The sequence below is a fragment of the Anguilla anguilla genome, chromosome 3 (genome assembly GCF_013347855.1).
Source record: "Anguilla anguilla isolate fAngAng1 chromosome 3, fAngAng1.pri, whole genome shotgun sequence".
Taxonomy (NCBI): Eukaryota; Metazoa; Chordata; class Actinopteri; order Anguilliformes; family Anguillidae; genus Anguilla; species Anguilla anguilla.
The window spans coordinates 50,931,920-50,951,324 of NC_049203.1; the positions used below are offsets into that span (position 1 = coordinate 50,931,920).

At 43.6% G+C, this 19,405-nt stretch overlaps 1 protein-coding gene across 5 annotated transcripts in view; it reads right to left on the minus strand.

Moving 5' to 3' along the window:
- Nucleotides 1–636: 636 nt before the first annotated feature.
- Nucleotides 637–19,405, minus strand: part of arap3 (ArfGAP with RhoGAP domain, ankyrin repeat and PH domain 3) — a 42,800-nt gene continuing 24,031 nt past the window's right edge. For 4 of the 5 annotated variants that reach the window (XM_035409558.1, XM_035409556.1, XM_035409554.1 and 1 more), the window contains 28 exons: nucleotides 18,808–18,877; nucleotides 18,253–18,373; nucleotides 17,797–17,981; nucleotides 17,399–17,505; nucleotides 16,859–17,058; nucleotides 16,456–16,541; nucleotides 15,852–16,034; nucleotides 15,092–15,236; nucleotides 13,621–13,746; nucleotides 13,155–13,308; nucleotides 12,872–12,974; nucleotides 12,434–12,632; nucleotides 11,775–11,838; nucleotides 11,220–11,383; nucleotides 10,380–10,592; nucleotides 9,944–10,049; nucleotides 9,678–9,825; nucleotides 8,814–8,882; nucleotides 8,512–8,586; nucleotides 7,999–8,116; nucleotides 7,357–7,485; nucleotides 6,869–7,005; nucleotides 6,456–6,538; nucleotides 6,249–6,284; nucleotides 5,711–5,774; nucleotides 4,627–4,764; nucleotides 4,116–4,154; nucleotides 637–2,917 (listed from right to left, as the gene is read on the minus strand). In XM_035409558.1, coding sequence (XP_035265449.1) covers nucleotides 2,486–2,917; nucleotides 4,116–4,154; nucleotides 4,627–4,764; nucleotides 5,711–5,774; nucleotides 6,249–6,284; nucleotides 6,456–6,538; nucleotides 6,869–7,005; nucleotides 7,357–7,485; nucleotides 7,999–8,116; nucleotides 8,512–8,586; nucleotides 8,814–8,882; nucleotides 9,678–9,825; nucleotides 9,944–10,049; nucleotides 10,380–10,592; nucleotides 11,220–11,383; nucleotides 11,775–11,838; nucleotides 12,434–12,632; nucleotides 12,872–12,974; nucleotides 13,155–13,308; nucleotides 13,621–13,746; nucleotides 15,092–15,236; nucleotides 15,852–16,034; nucleotides 16,456–16,541; nucleotides 16,859–17,058; nucleotides 17,399–17,505; nucleotides 17,797–17,981; nucleotides 18,253–18,373; nucleotides 18,808–18,877 — 3,694 coding nt within the window. In that variant the 3' untranslated portion in view covers nucleotides 637–2,485. The remainder of the gene's footprint in view (nucleotides 2,918–4,115; nucleotides 4,155–4,626; nucleotides 4,765–5,710; nucleotides 5,775–6,248; nucleotides 6,285–6,455; nucleotides 6,539–6,868; nucleotides 7,006–7,356; nucleotides 7,486–7,998; nucleotides 8,117–8,511; nucleotides 8,587–8,813; nucleotides 8,883–9,677; nucleotides 9,826–9,943; nucleotides 10,050–10,379; nucleotides 10,593–11,219; nucleotides 11,384–11,774; nucleotides 11,839–12,433; nucleotides 12,633–12,871; nucleotides 12,975–13,154; nucleotides 13,309–13,620; nucleotides 13,747–15,091; nucleotides 15,237–15,851; nucleotides 16,035–16,455; nucleotides 16,542–16,858; nucleotides 17,059–17,398; nucleotides 17,506–17,796; nucleotides 17,982–18,252; nucleotides 18,374–18,807; nucleotides 18,878–19,405) is intronic. The other variant, XM_035409557.1, reaches the window with a different exon arrangement.

Sequence of the window (19,405 nt, forward strand, 5' to 3'; positions counted from 1 at the left end):
TCACTCACCTCTACATGCTCTACATTATCATTTTCACAAACTGTGAACTATTCACACACAAAGCACTCAGGCTTGATTGCAGTTCTGTTGGAAGTTTTGAGTTTTGAAGTTTTGAAGCAGCTTCTACACCTGCTTTGTCAGACACAGTCCTCCGATTGTGACCGCATGTCTGCAGGTAGATAGCCGAGTGAAACAATGCATCAGCTGTCAGAATGTTAAATGATGTGCATCAGAATTGGTGGAGGACATTGTAGCGGTAGGTTGGGTAGTCCAAACTGGGCAAGTGCAGGTTAGGTTGGGCCTTGCAGTCAAGACATGACAGATTCAAGGCTGAGATCTGTTAACAGTCGACTGTAAACAGGAATTGGCAGCAGGGGGACACGCCTGGCTTTAACCTGCCAGGGCTCCCTGTGTTACTGGTCTCCTCAAAAGGTATGCCAGACACTGACATGCTACCAGCTGTTGTGAAGAGATACACTTCTCTTACTGATTCAGGAAATGATGACAGGCTTGTGGGAGAATGCACTTCTGCAGCAGTATTCCTTTTATCGACGCGAGTGGTAGAGCAGTGACTCAAGAGGCACTATTTGTGCTTCGAAATCCCTAGACCTCGGTTTATCCTGTGAGATGGTAGGATACTGTACAGCAGGGCTATTTTACTTTAATTTTCCACTTGTATAATGAACTGTACACCAACAAAGCATTTTTATACAACTTTCCAGTTAACATTTCAGTACGTATTTTCCTAACATTTTGGGAAATAAGGAAAGGACTTTTTTATATAAAACATTTAATACTAAAACAACTGCTGAATTTGCGATGCACTTTCTCAAATAAACAGAAAAAAGTTAAAATGGCAGCCACAGTAAAGAGCTATACAATATTTACATTTGTTAGGAGTGGTACATGTAATGAAGCACCATACAGAGAAAAAAACATATAAACATACAGTAGCCACAAATAAACAAGTTAATAAGAAGACACATCCTTTAAAAAAAATCCAATAGTTTACCTAGGAATGATGGGAGTGTTGCATTGAGACCTTCTCAATGACATGATTATAAACCTAACATATTTATGATTCTATGGGGTACAACCTTACACTCATCTTTCAGCTCTTCGGCAGTCGACACATTAAGCAGCACTCTGATGCGCTATCATTGTATTAAACTTGGTGACTGAATTTGTTTACTGCATAAAATAGGATTGAGGACATCTGTGGATTTTATACTTATTTCCATATCCGGTATGGTATTACAACTAAGCTAACATGAAAAGTATAGGCAAGTGGTCTGTGTTGTGTTGTGTACAAAAAGTTCTTAATTCTACATTTTAATTTAGAAAACTTGGACAATTAATTAATTTTCAAGCTATTCAGCAAGAAGAAATATCAATATTGTGACGCATATTAAAAACTCATGTTTGTAATGTAATAAAAAAAAGGAATGTAATCGTTCAAAAACATTGGCTAAGGCTCTGGTTTCTTGCTGCCATCTACTGTTGTAAAAGAGTAAAACGGTCTCTTCCAGCTCTTGGTGTAGATGTAGCTCATCTGTAGAGACCATTTATATTTAAAACTTAAAATAAAACTTGAAGTACTGAATATGTTGAACATGCATCATGATTTTCCTGGCAGCAATAACAAGACTGCACTTAGTTTGTTATTTTTTGGGATTCCAGTCTTTCCGTTCTGAAACCGATTGGGGACAAACATTGCCAGTCATAGTGATTTAAAAAAAGCATTTAACAGTACACATGCTTTAAACAGCCCAAAAACTGTATCTGTATGGTCTCAGTGTCTAACTGTCCTTCACAGTGTATTCCTCTGTTCTTCCTTTAAAATTCACTGAGTATTCTAACAATAAATAAATAAATACATTGGCCTTTCCATATGTTACAATATGAGCCAGACAAAATATGCCAGTGTCTTGTGTTCAATACTGCATAACGTGTAACCTACAGCAACAGCTCTGCTGCCCCACACCCAAGGTGAGAGATGAGTGAATACCCATAATACTACTAAAATAATATTGTATAGTAAGAGAAAAAACAAGGAGTAATCCCCAAGTTGGAAATGGCCTGGATAAAGGCAGTGATCCAACAAACCCCTGCCAACATCAGTGCAATCAGAATACATTTCAGAACTGTTTAACTATTAAAATAATGCTTTATGAACAAAACTGGCAGAACAAGGGTGTGTCAAGGGTGAATCTGAAATCTTGAATTTAATTCACTCCATATAAACTATTGACCTCTTCCAAGCCCACCATTTTGTGACCACAATGAAATGTACTGTCAGACCACACACTGATTCCCTGTCAAACATAGCTTGAGTTGAAGCCTTGTCCCTGCAGATTAGTTTAGGGTGTGGTTACTTCACTGGCAATCATATAAATAGTCTTTTTTAGGAATATGACTGTACAGGTTGGCCTTGTACGAGAGCTGAAGCTTGGTCATCGTGCTGGTTGTTGCTGGGAAGTGCGCATCAGAGGCTGTTGTCTTTGGCCGGCTGGCCCTCGCTCTCAGTCTTCTTGGTGAAGATTGTGGAGAGCTCCTGCAGCAGCAGGTCCTGGGACGGGCTGGCCAGGCCCAGCTGCTTCCTCCTGGGGAGGTTCTGCAGGGGGTCGCGGGGCTCCTCCAGGTACAGGGTGTCCAGCGAGGCGGCGGGGGGCAGCGCCCCGTCCCGGCCGAGCAGGCGTACGGGGTTGGGCCCGATCATGCGGTCCAGGGAGCCCGTCTTGCACTGGCCGAGGCTGACTGGCCGCTCCGCCACCTCCCGGGTCTCCGGGCTGCCGGCCGACAGGAAGCTGGTCTCCAGCGACTTGGGCGCCTGCAGGCTGAAGTCGCCCACCTCCTCGTACAGGGGCTCCGGGCTCACGGGCCGTGCCTCGAACAAGTCCTGCTGCACCTTCATGGGCTGTAGGGGACAACAGGACGGGGGGAGGGGGGTGGTTACTTAACCAACGAACTCGCTTAGCTCACATCCTGGCCATCTGATTGGAACCGAGTGATCTGTCTGTACTGTGAATGCATGGGCCTGGTACTGGAGCTTCTGTGGAGTAACAATGACAGACAGAATCTTACCAGAAAACTGCACTAGGACACTGTGGATATCAACATGACTGAATTGGAAGGTTTTTCTTGTTTTGGCAGATATTTTCTGATACAAGTATATACCAGAGAAGTCGTCTTCCATTAGACAGAAATGCAACAATGTTACCTGCAGGCACTCTGACTTTAAAACGGGACCTCAAGGAATTTGCCCCCTGATGATTTTAAAAACAACAACGACTTCCTAAAACGAGGTGAGGCCATTGTTTCAGGACCACAGTGACAACCTCGGGATAATTATGCGACACACAGTAGGACAAAAGCTAAATGTGTGGAGACAATGTGCCTGTAAAGTGCTTGGGGCTGGGACAACACAAACTGCCTCAGCCCCCTTTCCTGTAAACTTCGAACAGCCATTGCTAAACATCCAGAGTTTCCTCAACAGCTTTGTATCATGGGGCCCAAGTATTTAGGGGAAGTTACGAGTTAAGAATTTGTCTGTAAAACATTATAAACACAATCAACAAATCAGAAACCACTATGATTGGCACAATGCATGATGCATGTTGGAAAAGACAGTGAGAGAGAAAGAGAGAGGAGATTCAACTGAAATATACCGAACCCACACCCCGCATCTTTAGTGGAATAAATCAACAGAGTTAGAATGCATGCTTTGTTAGAGAATTTCATATTTGGAAAAGTAAGCAGTAAATAAAATGCATGGCGTTCCGCAGACAGGACTCAAATGGTACATGCGCAACCGGCTTTTACAGGCTAGACAATTAACCCTTTGAAGAGTAGGTTTTTTGGAATGTCTTGTCAGTGTTCTAGAACACTACTGATTTCAGTTACCAGTAGTGATTGTTACAGCAGCAATAGAATGTTCAGTTAAGAACACTGTAATCATATATTTGTGATCTTACACCTTAAAGGGTTAAAAAAAATTAATGCAAATTGAACCGCATGCAAATCACAAGCTGAGGTCATTGGGAAAGGACTGCTTGGGAAATGGAGGGTGACGGGGTCTTGCAGGTGGAATGGCACTGGGGGTACTGTATACTTACAAAGTACATGGAGAGTGTCCTCCTAGCATGAAGCTTTCGCTGTGAAAAAAGAAGAATATACGGGCACTACATGAGCTATGGAAGCGAGGGCTGGAGGATGAGGGCGGGGCGGGGAGACCCAAGAGCGGGGCCGGGAGACCCAAGAGCGGGGCCTGATGCTGATTTTTGATTGGGCAGAAACTAATTTGTATGCTTTGTACATGCGGACATCATTCGGCCTTAGAAGGGTAGGGGCCTACTACTGGTGTTCAGCCCGTTCATACCATGCCACCGAGACGATTAGCCTGTAGACCTAGCACCGAGGACACCAACCAAAAGAAGAACCTTGATTCTCATTGGGACTCTGGGAGTGATGTCACCTTCTGTAGCGGACGCAGAAGCTCAGGGCCGATTAAACATACGATAAGCACACAATCCACGCCCCTGCCAGAACGCTGACCGACCGGTTCCCTAATTTAGGAACGAGCGCTTGGGAGGGAGCGGTTGGACCCGGGTTCTGACGGGATCTCACCAGGGTTTGGTTGGCAGAGAGCATGGTGGAGTTGCTCTCGTCCCCACGTATGGGCACCAGGGGCATGGTTCCAAACTTCTGCTTGGCGATGTCGGAGGACGAGTGGCGACGTAGCACGGGAGGCCTCAGATCGTCGTGCTGGGAGAGGGAGGGAGCACACGAACAGTCAGCACGCAGTCACATTCCAACAGCTACCCTCTATGGAAGAGTTACCATCTGAGGGGCCGCTTTTCAAATGAAACACCAGCCAGAGGACAAGGTTTGGTCAATGTCATGATTCAAATGAGTTACATTACTAAAATGCTAGCATTCCTATATTGAATGCTAAATGCAAACTAGGGAATAATCAGGTAGGAGCATATTTTCATGGCTGACATGCCATGGCATCACCTTTTCCTTACAGGTATATAAACAAACCCATAAATACTCATCCATATTTCAGCAAATGGTACAAGTACAAAATCAAATGCTCATCTAATTAGATTCTTATCAGATTCTAATCTAATCAGATTCTTCATGAAGCGCACAGAAACCTGATCTTATTTTATCATTTAGGCTGCATCCTCAAGATTAAGTCAAACTGCATGCCTGCCTACAATGCAGTTCCTTTATGTCCACCTCTCATCATTTCTGAATAGGAAATTCTGCAGAAACCCACACAGTAGCTCTGATATGAAGTGATGGTAAAGAAGCACTGAGGGAGAATTACATCCAGGCAGGCACAGAGTCCTGATTTAGATGAGCTGGTGATGAAAATGAGCAGGATGAATGAATGATGGACGTTACTCTGAGGGCAATAGCATCAGTTACTTCCCCCTGATCCCTGCCCACAGAACACAAGCTGTAAAACAGCCATCAAAAACGTGTTTCACATGCCTGCAGGATAATTGATTATTTTGGACTGGAAAATGAACTGAACTACACCCAGTAACAGCTCTGATACCCAATAAGGTAAAGGGGGGATCCAGGCAGACACAGACGCAAAGATGTAGATTTGGAGGTTAATGGTGGAGGAGCCGGGTGCTGCCGGCATTGTGTGAAGCCCTGTGAGCGTGTGCACATGCGCAGGCTTGTAGGAACCCACCTGGGCCTTTAGGAAATTAGTCATCCAGTCCCACAGCTCTGACTCACTGGCACAGCACAGGTACCTGCGAACGCAGTGCATCCACATTTATATTTAACGAATATGGGGAGAACATGCAATCAGGACAGAATTTGAAATGGGACCTCCTAGCTGACAACACACTGCACCACCATGCCGCCCTACATGTGGCATGCTGTCAATAAATTTGGCATCAACCAAAATAATTCCCCTTGATTACAGAAATGTGGCAGCTGACAATACAGTGGACAGAACTCTGGCCACAAATGACTCCTTATAAGTGTACAATGTACAGATATCTAAGTAATCATTACAAATGCACATTACAGGAGATGTGTCCAAAACAATCATTAGTCATAAAATGTACAATTATTCAAAGTCCTGATGTGTTCCTTATGGTACCCACAATGCACCACCTGCAGGGCTGCAAATGAGAAATGTACACTGCATAAATCTGTGCATTCGTAGTACAAATACACAGCTCTGCAATTATTTAGAGAATGTATGAATGAATACTTACAGCTGCTCTTTGTCCAGAAGCACAGTGAACCCCCACCTACAAAAAGACATAAATACATTAACTTCCCTTTTAACATTCACAGTAGAATGAAGAGTCTTAACAGATTTGACTGCCTCATTGGTAAGCTGAGAGCATTCTCACAGGAACCCGACTGACTGACAAGCACACAAATATGCAGAAATCTTTCAGATATCATTGGAAACTCACTTTGTTGGAGCTTTAAGCTTCTTCCGAATCCCAATGTAGACCTTTAGGGTTTTCAATGGCCATTCTTTCTCTGGCTTGTTAGTCTTCAATGACAGAGAAACACAAGGGAAAAAATAGCTCATTATTATGGCATTAGCTCTGTGCCATTTCACTGGAGCTCAATCTGAAACATTAGAACTCAAACTCTATACTTTCGGCTACTTCTCGGTCTATTTCTTCACACCCTCTGCAATGTACATATTAGGAATTTATCTGTGAAAAGACATGATGTGATGTTCATAGAGAAACACAAAACATGGAATACATCCCTTCCAGCCGTAGCTTAATCCAAATGTCTCCATATAATCAAGTGAGAAGCATCTGCATAGTCCTCTTGTGCTGCCATTGGCCACGATTCTGAGTGGCAGCTGTACCTTCCTATCCTTGAGCAGCAGTAGCTTGTGGTCCCGGATCTGGAATGTGTGCTCCTGGAATTTGTTCCCCTGAAGAAGTTTTGGGTGTTCCTCTCGACACTTCAGAACCCCATTCTTCACGATCTCACTCTTGTAGCCTACACCCCCCCAGAGACAGACGCTTCATTACTAGGATCGTAGCACGAGGCAGATAAAACTCCAAACAAATTACAATTAAACTTGCAGTGCATACACTGCTCACTGTAATCTAAACACCACAGAGTATCAACGCCTTTGGCATCAACATAACCTTAGTTAAATGTGTGGTAATATTTCATATTATTTATAATATTTTTTGCAGTGACTGTCAGTAACAGCTGATACTGATGTCTCAGTGACCAAAAGAAATTACAGAAGAACCACAATAATACACCATAACAGAGCATAATTATGGTGATAGCATGCTCCACCTTGACTTGAACCTTAGGTTGTAAGAGGACTGTGTTCACCTGTAAAGATGTTGATGGCTTCTCCTCTAGGTGCCTTCTTCACCACAAGGAACGCAGAGCTGGGGTTGGCCATCTTACACCACTGCAGAGCCTGCTCCAGAACCTTCTCTTTGGGGTGCAATGGCCTCTCTGCAATGGGTGACATAACATCTCATACTTATTTGTCAGGTGGCTTGGAGACACAAACTCACTCTGGATATATAATTCCATATCCTAAACAAATGTATAAAAATGAGAACAGTCAGTCGTAATGCAATGAATGAACAATTATTTATGTTGTACGACAATCGTACATTAATCAGCTTTACAAAAAGCCTCAATATCGAGTTTATGATGTTACAATATCTTCTGACATAATATGTGTATGAGTATTCAGTATATGCATATAAACACTGTCTATATTACATTAACATGTATATCCAGTTTCAGAAGAGAATATTATTTCTCCCAACCCTGTTCATCACTGAAGCTTTCATATACATTAAAGGGAGAAGTTGGAGAAATTCGAAGTTACTCAGACTAATCTCACACCACTCTCAGTTCTTCATTTCAGTTCTGAGTTGACTATACGACACGATTAGCTGAATCAGTGTGACATTTTTTTCTCTCTAAGCGATGCGAGCATGCCCCCAGCACTCTCACCCAGTTCTCCATCTTCTATGGCCTCAAATGTCAGCCAGATGTCCTTCTCTCCGGCTGGCACATTTCTCATGTACAAGACTTGATTGGTCAGCTCCTCTGCACACATTGATGGTGACACCTATAGGACAACAGATGACACTAAATGACTAAACGGGTGCTGTGTATTACTACTCTTGTGTAGGAGCACCACCTAGTGGCTGGAATGAGTAACTGTAACACAAATTAAATGAGATTTATTTCAGGAAATGGCTTTACCCTATGAAACCAAAATTAAAATGCCTCACCTTCAATTTTATAGTACACTTAACTAATAAATCCATACAGCACTACAATTTTTCTTCTCTGGTGAGCAATATCTTAAGTTCTTGAAATGCCAAATAAAAATACCAAAAAACATCAAACAACCAAAAATACAAGCATCTTTAAATGTGACCTTTATACCCTCAGTGTTGAATAACAAATTGAGTGAGTGAAGTGCTTTTATGTAAATAAAAATATGTATAAGTGATTTACCTTCAGGGTGATGCAGCAGTCCGGAATCTTATTCTCCAAGTAGACTTCAATGATCAGGTCACCTGCTTGAGACAGCTGAATAAAATGGGGAAAAAGAAGAATCCATGCACAGAATGTGTAAAATTTGCAATCTTTGCAGGTCTTTTTCCAAATCTCTAATTTACTGATTTATTTTATTCAATTAATTATATCCTACAATTTGTTTGCTACCCTTGCGTTACTTTATAAATAAAGATGTTACTACATAAAGGCACTAATAGGTCCCTTAAGAACTATTGTGCTCAGGGGAAGGCCTGCTTTACCTGTGTGTCTTTCCAGGTGGTGATGAGACTGATCTCCAGCTCAATCTGGGTCTGCTGTTCCTCATCAATCTGTGGACATGCACATGCACACACACACACAAACATGCACGCACATGCAAATGCACACACACACACACACACAAGAACACACAAACATGCACGCACGCACACACAAATACACAGCCATTATTACAATATCACGAGCAAGCACATGCATCTTCACATGAAAAGACTCACTGTAGTATGGACACTTATGGTGGTAATTTTGCGTGGGGGAAGCAGATTCCTACTTGAGTGGTGCTGATGAATGTGCATGACCGTCTGGAAAATGTCAGCACAATGTGGATCTAGAGTGAGCCTGGGCTTGACGTTCGCCCAAAAGCGTTAGTGGAGTATAAAATCCATCGGGGCAAATCAGCCTATTGATCACACTAACAGCCAGCATTCCTACACCAAATCAGCAGGTACACTTTACTGTTGACATACAACATGCAGTACAGTGATCTAGTAGGAAACCCTGAATGGTGTTTTGAAAGAAACCAGACATTATTTACTAACTGAGTGAACTGAAGTTACTGAACCATTAAAAAGGTAAATAAAACCACACATAATGTATAAACAGCACTTTTGTTTTGTCTCATATACAACATCCATCCCAGTAATCTTACAGGGATAACGGGAATTGTGTTTCATAGAAATCAGACTTAATTTAACAATCGAATGAACTTAAAAAAAACTACATAATAGTAAAAACCAACCTTTTGTTTCGTCTCACAATTGAGGAATGTGGAAAATTCACAAGATAACTGATTATATCTATGACAGACAGACCTGAAATGTGTCCTTCGCGAACAGTCCACTCACATCAAAGACGTAGAGGTAGTTGTCAATGAGGTCCTCGACGATCTTGACCTCATGCTCGCCTTTGCCATCTGTCTGGAAGAGGCTGGGTGCGAACAACAGGGAGAGGTTCTTGGTGCACATCTGGTTGAGGTCGGCGCACTTCTGAACCCTGGGTCAGGGAGAGATAGCCATCGGCGTTTAGAAAACAGTCAGAACAGTGACCGTAAATAAAAAGCATTGCTGCACAGCAGTCATAAAAATCAAAGATGTGGTCTCAGGCCACTAACCGGTAGAGGTGACCAATCAGAGCAGCTAGTGTCGTCCTGTTGACTCTAGGCAGACTGCGGATCAGCTCCTTATACCTGTCCAGGCGGTGCACCTTGCTGGATATTTCTACAGAGACAGTCCAATTCGAGGCTAAATTTCTTCATAAACATTTTTGCAACAATCAGATATTACAACCAGCACAACAGCCAGTACTAATAATATGTTTATCTGGCATGGGATCAGGGGAGTGGTACAATAATTCTGACAGGTATGAGGAAGCAATAGACTGTAGAAAATTTTAGAGGCAGGAAAATCGCAAGCATTGTTGGGCTAAATGGCCAGTTCTCGTCATTATGTTATGTTACACAGTAACTTTAGAGTGAAAGTGAATGTGTCCTCCACAGTCATGCCATTGGAGTTTCCCTGTTTGGGGTAAAGGGGTGTCAGGATGCTTACTGGCAGCCTCCTGCCATGAGGGGTGCAGGTCAGACATGAATACGGGGTCGTCTATCTCCCGGAAGAACCTCTTCAGCACGTCGGTCACGTCCTCAATAAAGTTGTCCCCAATACGCAGCTTGACGTTTCGGGCGTCCTTGCGGAACTCCTCCATCAGGAGCTTGATCCTGGACTTGGCCCCATTTTTCCTGTATATTCCCTCATGCCCCAGACCTGGGGAGCAAAACCAGTACTGCCGTTACTGTTGGAACAGTTTCTATGATTTTACATTTATAGTTACAATTATCATTCACGGTGGAAAGCCCTCATTGAGACTGGTACCTTCTGTGGCCAGGTTATGCAGTATTATGGCACCTAAGAATACTACCACTAGTAGCTACTAGCACAACACTAGTGTTAAACTGTCATGGGTTGGACAATTTTCCACAATTCCGGTACGACTTCAGAAGAGGTCAGAAAACAAAATCGTAGTAATCAAAAGAATGCTTTTTATACAGAACAAGACAGAAGAAAAACATGAAAAACTATCTGAGAAGCTTACTGGACGTTGCCTCACAAAACGTAAAAAAAGAGTAACCATTCTTTGATGTTGGATATGTTTTATAACAGAAAACACTGTCAAACTCCCTTTAAGGGTCTTCAACCAAGTCATAATATGATACATCCTGCCTAACCCTCTGTGACCTGTATTTCAAGAGTGAACACCAAAGCTATTGCCTGTACCTGCAGAAGACCATTTGAACTAATGAAGTTATTGGGAGTACTCCTCATTTCCTTTCAGTGAAGATTTTTCTGAAGGAGAGGACCAACATATTAAGCGATCATTAACTGGATACTCACCATACTGGGTAATGAATGCGATGCAGCTGTCCACAATGATGGGTATGTCACTCCTGCTGAGCTGCTGGTCCTTGAGGGCGTTCCCCTTCCCTCCTGCTGCCGTCTGGATGTCCGTGTACCACAAGGAGAAATCTGTCCGCCCCACCCCCTGCAGGTACAGCGTCCTGCAGAACAAAGGGCGTCAAATACACCTGATGTTAGGTTATCGTTGTTCAGAGTGGTGATTTGAAAGTTGTATGTAACTCTCATTCCAAAAATTCAGATGTTTCAGATCTCTCAACACCAAAATCTGCACAAGGGACTGGACAGGACTGGACATTTTAAAACAAGCGTGTCCAATCTTATCCGAAAAGGGCCAGTGTGGGTGTTGGTTTTTGATCAAATTCTTATTCTACTTATCAACGTCGTGTCTGAAGACCATAATTAGTTAATTAGTTGAATTAGGTGTTGTAGTGCTGGGCTAAAATAAAAACCTGCACCCACAGTGGCCCTTTTCGGATCAGATTTGACACCCCTGTTTTAAACCCTTAGTTCCAGAGGAGACTAAATACTTACCGTCCTTTTTCCACCAGCACCAGGATGTCCTTCTTTTCATGGCTTTCATTCTCAGAAGTGATACCTGTGAGACAAATATAGGACAGAGCTACCATGGGTGACACAGGCAAAACACATCCACAGGGTGGCGCTATGAGGATTGCGATGGGTGCCATAACCATCATTGAAACATTTAAGAGCCATGTTTAGGCTACGGGCCAGACCGAAGCCACTATAAAGCTTGTGGAATATGAAGAGCATTGCTACATAATGATGATAATGTGGAGTTGCATCAGGATATTTTGATGGGCCTCTTTAATGTCCTGAAATAGCTGCGGCTGCACAAAATTCAGCAAAGGACCTTACAACTACAGTGATGGCAAGTTGTCATCAACGTCAGGTGACAGCCCTCAAAACACTACAGTTATGTGAAATGCAGGTGGTAATCACTGAATCCAGTACAGTAATGTAATGTACAGCTTTAAAGGTAACTCACTGTATTCAGTACAGTCGTATAATGTGGAACTTTAGGAGGGACTCACTGTATCCAATACAGTAATGTAATGCAGTGCTTTAGGTGGGACTCACTGTGTCCACTATACTAAGGTAATGCAAAGCTTTAGGTGGGACTCACTGTATTCACTATAGTAAGGTAATGCAAAGCTTTAGGTGGGACTCACTGAGCTCCTGTAGCCGCTTGAGATTGATGATGTCCTCAGCGGCCCCATCGTTTTGAGGACAGATGAAGAGGTTGGACTTCTGCAGGACGAAGAACCCCTCCTTCCACTGCTGAGGGTCCAGCATGGCCTTGTAGCGCAGGACACCCACTCGCTCAAACTCCCGCGCCAGCAGGCAGTGGCAGCTCAGGGGCGTGGCAGCCTGCGGAGGGGTGGCACAGGGTCCACAAACACATCAGCTCTAACCCATTAAGGTATAAGATCACAAATCTGTGATCAGAATGTTCTTAACTGACCATTTCAATTCTGATTTAACAATCACTACTGGTAAAGGAAAACAATGGAGTTCTAGAACACTAACTTTGAATTTTGGAAAAACATTCTAAAAACCAGCTCTTCTAAAATGTTAATCAATCATAAAGAGTGAAAGTGCTGTTTCACCTTTCCAATCGCTTTCGCCCAGCTGTGGAGGGCATCCGGGGTCTCCAGACCAAACTGGTACATCTTCTCGTTGGACAAGTACAGCTCAAAGGTGTAGCGGAACCTGAAATGAGTTGGAGAAATGCTAAGACCAGAGGCTGCTGTGCACTTGAGAGCAGTTGGTTCACGCTTGCAGATTGAACATACAGAATTTCTGTTGTTCAAGAACAAAAAGATGAACAGCAACTCCACTGATCGATCCCTTCAGAGGTCCGCACCCCAACACCCCCACCCCCACCCCCACCTGTCGATGAATCCAGTGTTGTTGCATGAATCCGGTCGGCTGACTCCCAGGCAGATGATATCTTTAATGTCGACCTTCGTGCTGGGATCATGGCACCGTTCGGACTCGTAGAACAGGATGGACTTCTCCACCGAGCACCAGTATTTCTGGAAATCTGAAAATACACGGTTATGTCAATTAATGCAGTTCAACCATATTAAAATTCACAACCAGAATATAAAAGACTAACAACTAAACATAACAGAGACTTCATCATTATCAATAAACACATAGGTCTAAGGCACATAATTGAGGTACATGAATAATGAATAGTAATTTCTCATAATATTTAGGCATGCTCATAGAGTACATTGTCTACTTTTATGTACTCATTATTAAGCAATCTTTTTCCCCCAACAAAACCAAGGAAGGACACGTAATCTGGAAAAAAGGCGCCAAATTGGCATGCTGATGAATAGTCGCTTACCTTCTCTGGTTTTCCGAGATAATGTCCCCCTGTTCATGCATCCTGACTTGTAGAGATACCCAGAATGCAGCACAGGCTGGGTGATTTCATCATAAACACTCTGTGACCAGTCCAGAGAGCTTAGATCTGTAGACAGCATTTAAGGTGTTAAGGAGGGCAATAAGACAAAACAAAAAAGAAGCAACGCTCCTTCCTCTATTTGTTCTAATTCCTCAAAATCGCACCAAAAGGAACTGATATGTATTTGAAGTCAGTGCAGAAAAAAGCATTTTTCTGGAAACAGAATGATTCATCTGCTATATCAACACTAGATGCAGCTACAGTATTCTAGATGTAATGTCTGGGGGCAGAATCAGCAGGTTTGTCATTCTGCAGTTTTGGTCATTCCCAGGTGAATTGTATCATGTTTCCATGTCTGTAAAGCAGTGGGTCCTACTAAGTACTTTGAGAACGTGTACAGCTGACACCTTTGCATAGACGTAAAAAAGGCCACCATACCATTTCAATGTATCTGAAGTGGGAGTACTGGAGAGATACACAAATGAGCTCAGGTGTTTTGAATAGCCTAGCTCATACATAACACCTTTCCAGTGTATTTTACAACTCCTGACGTGTCATGAATATGATCTTCCGGATACTCCCTCAGCCCTTAAAAAAACACCACTGGTTACAACCATATCCTCTTTCTGACATAAAAAAAAGCTTCAAATATTTACACACACACACAGTAAGACACTACTGGCATCCGACAGCCTCTGTCCCTCCGTCTCCTGTTTCTGAGAAATTCTGTGCCCTCACAAAGACTCTCATTCAGCGGAACTTTCCGGGCTGCCATTCGGCCTGCTTAAGTATGGCCGCACAAAACCTCCGAGTGCCCCACAGCCACAATATGGCGCCTTTTTCTCCACCGTGACAAAAGGCTCAAAGAGGCAAAGGAGCTTCTTCAGTCCCTATGGGCTTATCTTATCCTCATTAATCATGACTGCCGGGCACAGTGCAAGTCACTGGCAAAGCTAGTTAGGTTTCTTTTCATGCACTCTGGTCATGTTGTGTGGTTAGAGCGGCTTTAGCACAACAATCAGGGGTCCTGGAATAATTTGTGTGCTCAAACACAGAGGGCTGAAATCCACTTTACAGGGACCTGCCGGATAGCTCCTCTTTGGGTCAAAAAATAAACATTGAAGTTTTTGGTGAACGTACCATGTACTGTATCTACTTCCAAACCAATCAAACCCCACTTCTGGGTTTCAGTTCATTAAATTTATCAAATTACCCTGGGGAGCCGTAGGACATATTTTTCAAGCTCCGTTACATTAAAATGTAAAATAATCTGAGTGGACTGCCATTAAAGCCCAACAAACAAGGACATTCTAACGACAAATGCGGGGCATTATTTGAATTGGAGCGTGCTGTGATGCTTTGAAAGCATTCCTGCCACCGGGCGGGGTGATGCACTGCGGTTCCCCCTTACCTGAGGTAGCTTCCGGGCCGAGCGAGTCGGAGGACAGATGCTTGTCGTGTCCGTTAGTGTCGGAGAGGTGGGCGTCCTCGGCCTCTGCAAAGATGTGCGTGACGGTCTTCAGCAGGTTATGCTCGCTCACGGCAGTGCACAGAGCCTGGGGGGGGGGGGAGGGGGGGGGGGGGGGGGGAGACACTCGCTAAAACACCCGGACCTGCAGGGCACACCAGCTTCATTTCCCACAGAGCTCCGTCCCTCCCTGACTGTACAAGCTGTTCTTTTCTGTTTTCGAGAGGAAAGTTCTTAATATCTGGACCGGATGACAAATGTTGTATAACCAACAACACACTGAACAACCACAACCAAAGGCGTGGTGTCAGATATCCACGTTGATGCAAATAGAGATCAGTCAGATGGCTCTACTTCTCCCAGGTGGAGAGGTGACTGATTCTACAGTAGAAATAAAAACGCATTGCTCCTTTCCTTAAATATAAACTGAACAGACCATATTACCCTGCAGTTACTCTTGGAGAGCTTTCTTCATGCTGATATTGTGGAATTCAGAATAGAAACCAGTAACCAAGTAAACAGGAGCAGGGCACTAGCATGTCTCTGGAAATTTTCATTTCTGAAGAGCCAGAACCTCATTACCATCTCCCAGCCAACAGTTCCTTTGTTTAACTAGTTATTATGTTATCTACGCTGAACAGGAAAATATGGTATTGTACATATACTGTATGATGTGGAGCATGGGTTGCCATGTTTGGAGCACCTTGAGGAGCTCCTCCTGTGTGTTGAAGGCGGGGTGGGGGCGCCGGTAGCGGCCCTCGCGGTATTTCAGGATGACATACTCCCGCCGCTGCTCCGGCGTGGCGTCGCAGTCCAGCTCTTCGGCCGGAGACAGGCGCGCCGCCCAAAACTCATTGGCCCTGTCGTTGCCCAGCATGATGAAGAGCTGTTGCAAAAAAAAAAAAAAAAAAACACACATTAGAACGTTAGAGACCTCCACCAAAAACTCAACACAGTGAGCCAAACTGTAGCTTTTGGTTACTTCTGCATTAAAATCACTTACAGAATAAAAGGAGCAATCTGAGACTGAGCCGTTTCAGTTGCATAAAATAAAACAAATGCTCCTGATTCAATCAAATTCCAAAGTGCCTTGTCCTTAAATCACAGTTCTGACTTTAAGCAAGTGTGAAAATTTTTATTTCAGACATTTTATGATTATGATTCTGGCAATCATTAAATGAATGAAAATTGCTGTTTAAGAAATGTATAAAAAAGCAGCATTTCTGTGAATTGCTTTCTTAAAGTGTGCTGTGGTAAGAATGAATCAAGCTCCTTCTCATGCCCCACCCCCTGTCTCCCAACCTCACCTGCACAATCTCATTGCTCCACACACTGGTGTCCAGTTTCAGGCTCTGAACTTTGGACACCATTGTTCCCAGGCCTCTGTGCTGACCTGCAGACAAAATGAACAAAGAGAGGGACAGCAGTGCTGACATTTTATCTGCTCCCACTGAAATCCAGACCCCTCCCACAGAGATTACACTCTCTTGTAGTAATCTTAACAAGGTTCACATGACCAAAGAAGTGCTTATGTCATCACTGGGTTTAGCACTCCAGCTACAGTATACTGGTGTAGAGAATGCTATTTTGAATATTCTGTTTCTCTTCAAACACAGGCTGTCAACACAGGCACATTTAACCCATGCTATCCCTTCATTTACAGCACTAAAGAACCCTGCAGGCCTGCCCTTTACCCTCAGACTGCCTCACCTGCGCAGTTCTTGCAGATGACCACGCAGAGGTTGATGGAGGCCCAGTCGGGATTGATGGCCTTGCAGTCGGCGCAGATCTTGTTGGACCGGTTGGACCAGATCTTCTCAGCCACCTCGTAATCGGAGAGCGTCTCGGCGATGGCCTCCTGCAGGGCCTCCATCCAGTCCTTCTTCTCCCGCTCCGACTCGGCTGTGAAGCTGTGGGAGGGGCATGGTTCGTTACATGGCTGATGTCTGAGGTCACGCGTTCCTACGGCTACCACAGGGCCCTTTGTGCTCCATCCCCCCCACGCGCTGCCCTCCCACTGCACAGCCTGAGCACAGCTACATTCAGCCAGGGGAGGGCTGCCCATTCCGCCGTCCGCAAGGCAGCCGACTGCCACCAATGTCATCAAACAGCCCGGGAGCCATTTATACAGGGAACGTGATCGGAATGACATTGAGACTTGAAAATGGCTACACAGCCAACGAGACTGGTTGAGAAAAAAAAAAGCTTTTTTGCTGCCAGTGGTGCTGTGGATTTCTGGGGCAACTTTACCTGAATGTTTTGTAGGGAGTTATCAGGTCGAAGCTTTTGCTCTTGCCGTCTCTGATGGTAGAGCCTCTGACCTCTATTAAAGTGATCCCGATTCCATTCTTAAAACACTGGAATAGAAGCAAAATGGAAAATGAACACAATATAATACAAAAACGAAGCATGTAACAGAAAACAAAGTCAATACATATGCAACCATTCTTTTCTAACCACTTATACTCAACTGTATCTCTGCACAGTTCCAAGAACTGAGGAAAAGCAATATAACGGGTTTCAATTAAGAGTGAGTATGTATTTTGGACTGGCTTTGACTACTCTACTGTTGGGGGGGCTTTATGGGCACTGGGCCTTAGTTCAGGAAGAAGAGAGTGATTGTTTTCCCTCCAGGACCATGAGATCACCTGCTCGCTTTTGTACAGCCACACTTGGTCAGTGTAGATGGCAGCGTGGATCTTGGACTTGGTCCCTTTGAGCTCCAGAAAGCCGCTCTTTTGGCAGTGGTTGCCAGGGCCAAACCTTGGCCTTCCGAACACCAGCTGCTCCTTGACTCTCTCCTGCAGTGTGCCACACCATTTGTTCCTCAGGGCTGCAGTAGGAAAGGAAAACTTGTGTTTTTTTTGCTCTTCTTCCTTCAGCCAGGCAAAAATCCCACACGCCCTGCTTGGATTCACCATGGCTTTTGCCAAACAGGAATAAGACGGATAATTCACGTTTGACGGTAACTGGGCCAGCGTTAGCCGTCCGCATGTTTTGCGGCTGACGCCACACACTCGGTTAAATGTTCGCAGGGTCTGAGCTCTGAGGTCAGGTCTGCTGCGTGCTTTTGCGCACCCGCTCTCGAAATAACGCGTGTTTACCTTCGTTATCTGCGCGGAAGAGGAACGTCCTGTGGCTCGTCACAACCTCAAATTTATTGTCTTTGGCAGTGCGGGCCATCTGTATCGCAGCCAAAGGAATTACGCCTTTTGGATAAACTTCCTGGAGGAGAAACCATTTCAGGAGGGGGGGGGGTGTCAAATAAGGCTTGGTAAACAACAAACACAGCAAACTATGCAATGCTCTATAAAAGGGAACTTCTTGAAACTACAGCCTTGCGACTTGCATAGTAATAGTATCTTAACATCAAAACACAATAATAAATTCTGACACTGCAAAAAAAAAAGGAGAAGATGCGTGTCTTAAAAATTTTGCCTTCCATGACACAAGAATTTATGACTACTTCTGCATCCACATATGCAACGACAGTGACAGAGCAGATTGCCAACTGCTTCAAAGCAGAGTTCTCTGCTAATTTTCAAATGTAGTTTGAAAATGAATGAAGTGGAGAAGTAATGACCCGACATGCTCAAATGCACAATGCTCATCCTGAAATGGACAACTCCGGTCTTAAAATTACCAATGCTTATCAGTACCTTCTCATTGCTGAAATACATCAGATTTTTGCCATCAAACTTCACGTATCGCTTCTGGAACACATAGTTTCTGGAACAATACAAATGTGCTAGTTAGTGCTGTTAATCAACAGTTTTAACACCTGTATACCATTTTTTAGCACAATGTCCCATATTCCACTTCATTAGATGAAACAAAATCAACATGTTAATGTAATACAATGTAGTTAAAATTCACCCCGTTACAAAACTACATATTGAAATTCCAATGTAAAGGCATTGATTTCTCAAACAAGAAATTTTTTACATTTGTTGTAAAAGCATTTAAATTTTTGGATTTTTCTTGTATAAGATACAAAATGGTTCAGAATGTGAAAGAAGTGGAGAAAATAATAAATTCTACATATTATTTACAAAGACATCTCATCAACTACCAGGGTAGTGCAAAATGCAGAATTTTAAGAGTTTGAATTTGAATTGAACAAGCCACACCCCACAGGATGTCAAATTGGAATATGAATTGGAATGACAGGAAGAGTAATTTAATTCACTGCAATTCAAAGAAATCATTCATTTCCAGAAATGATTCCCAACTGTAGTACATACTAGATTAACTAGA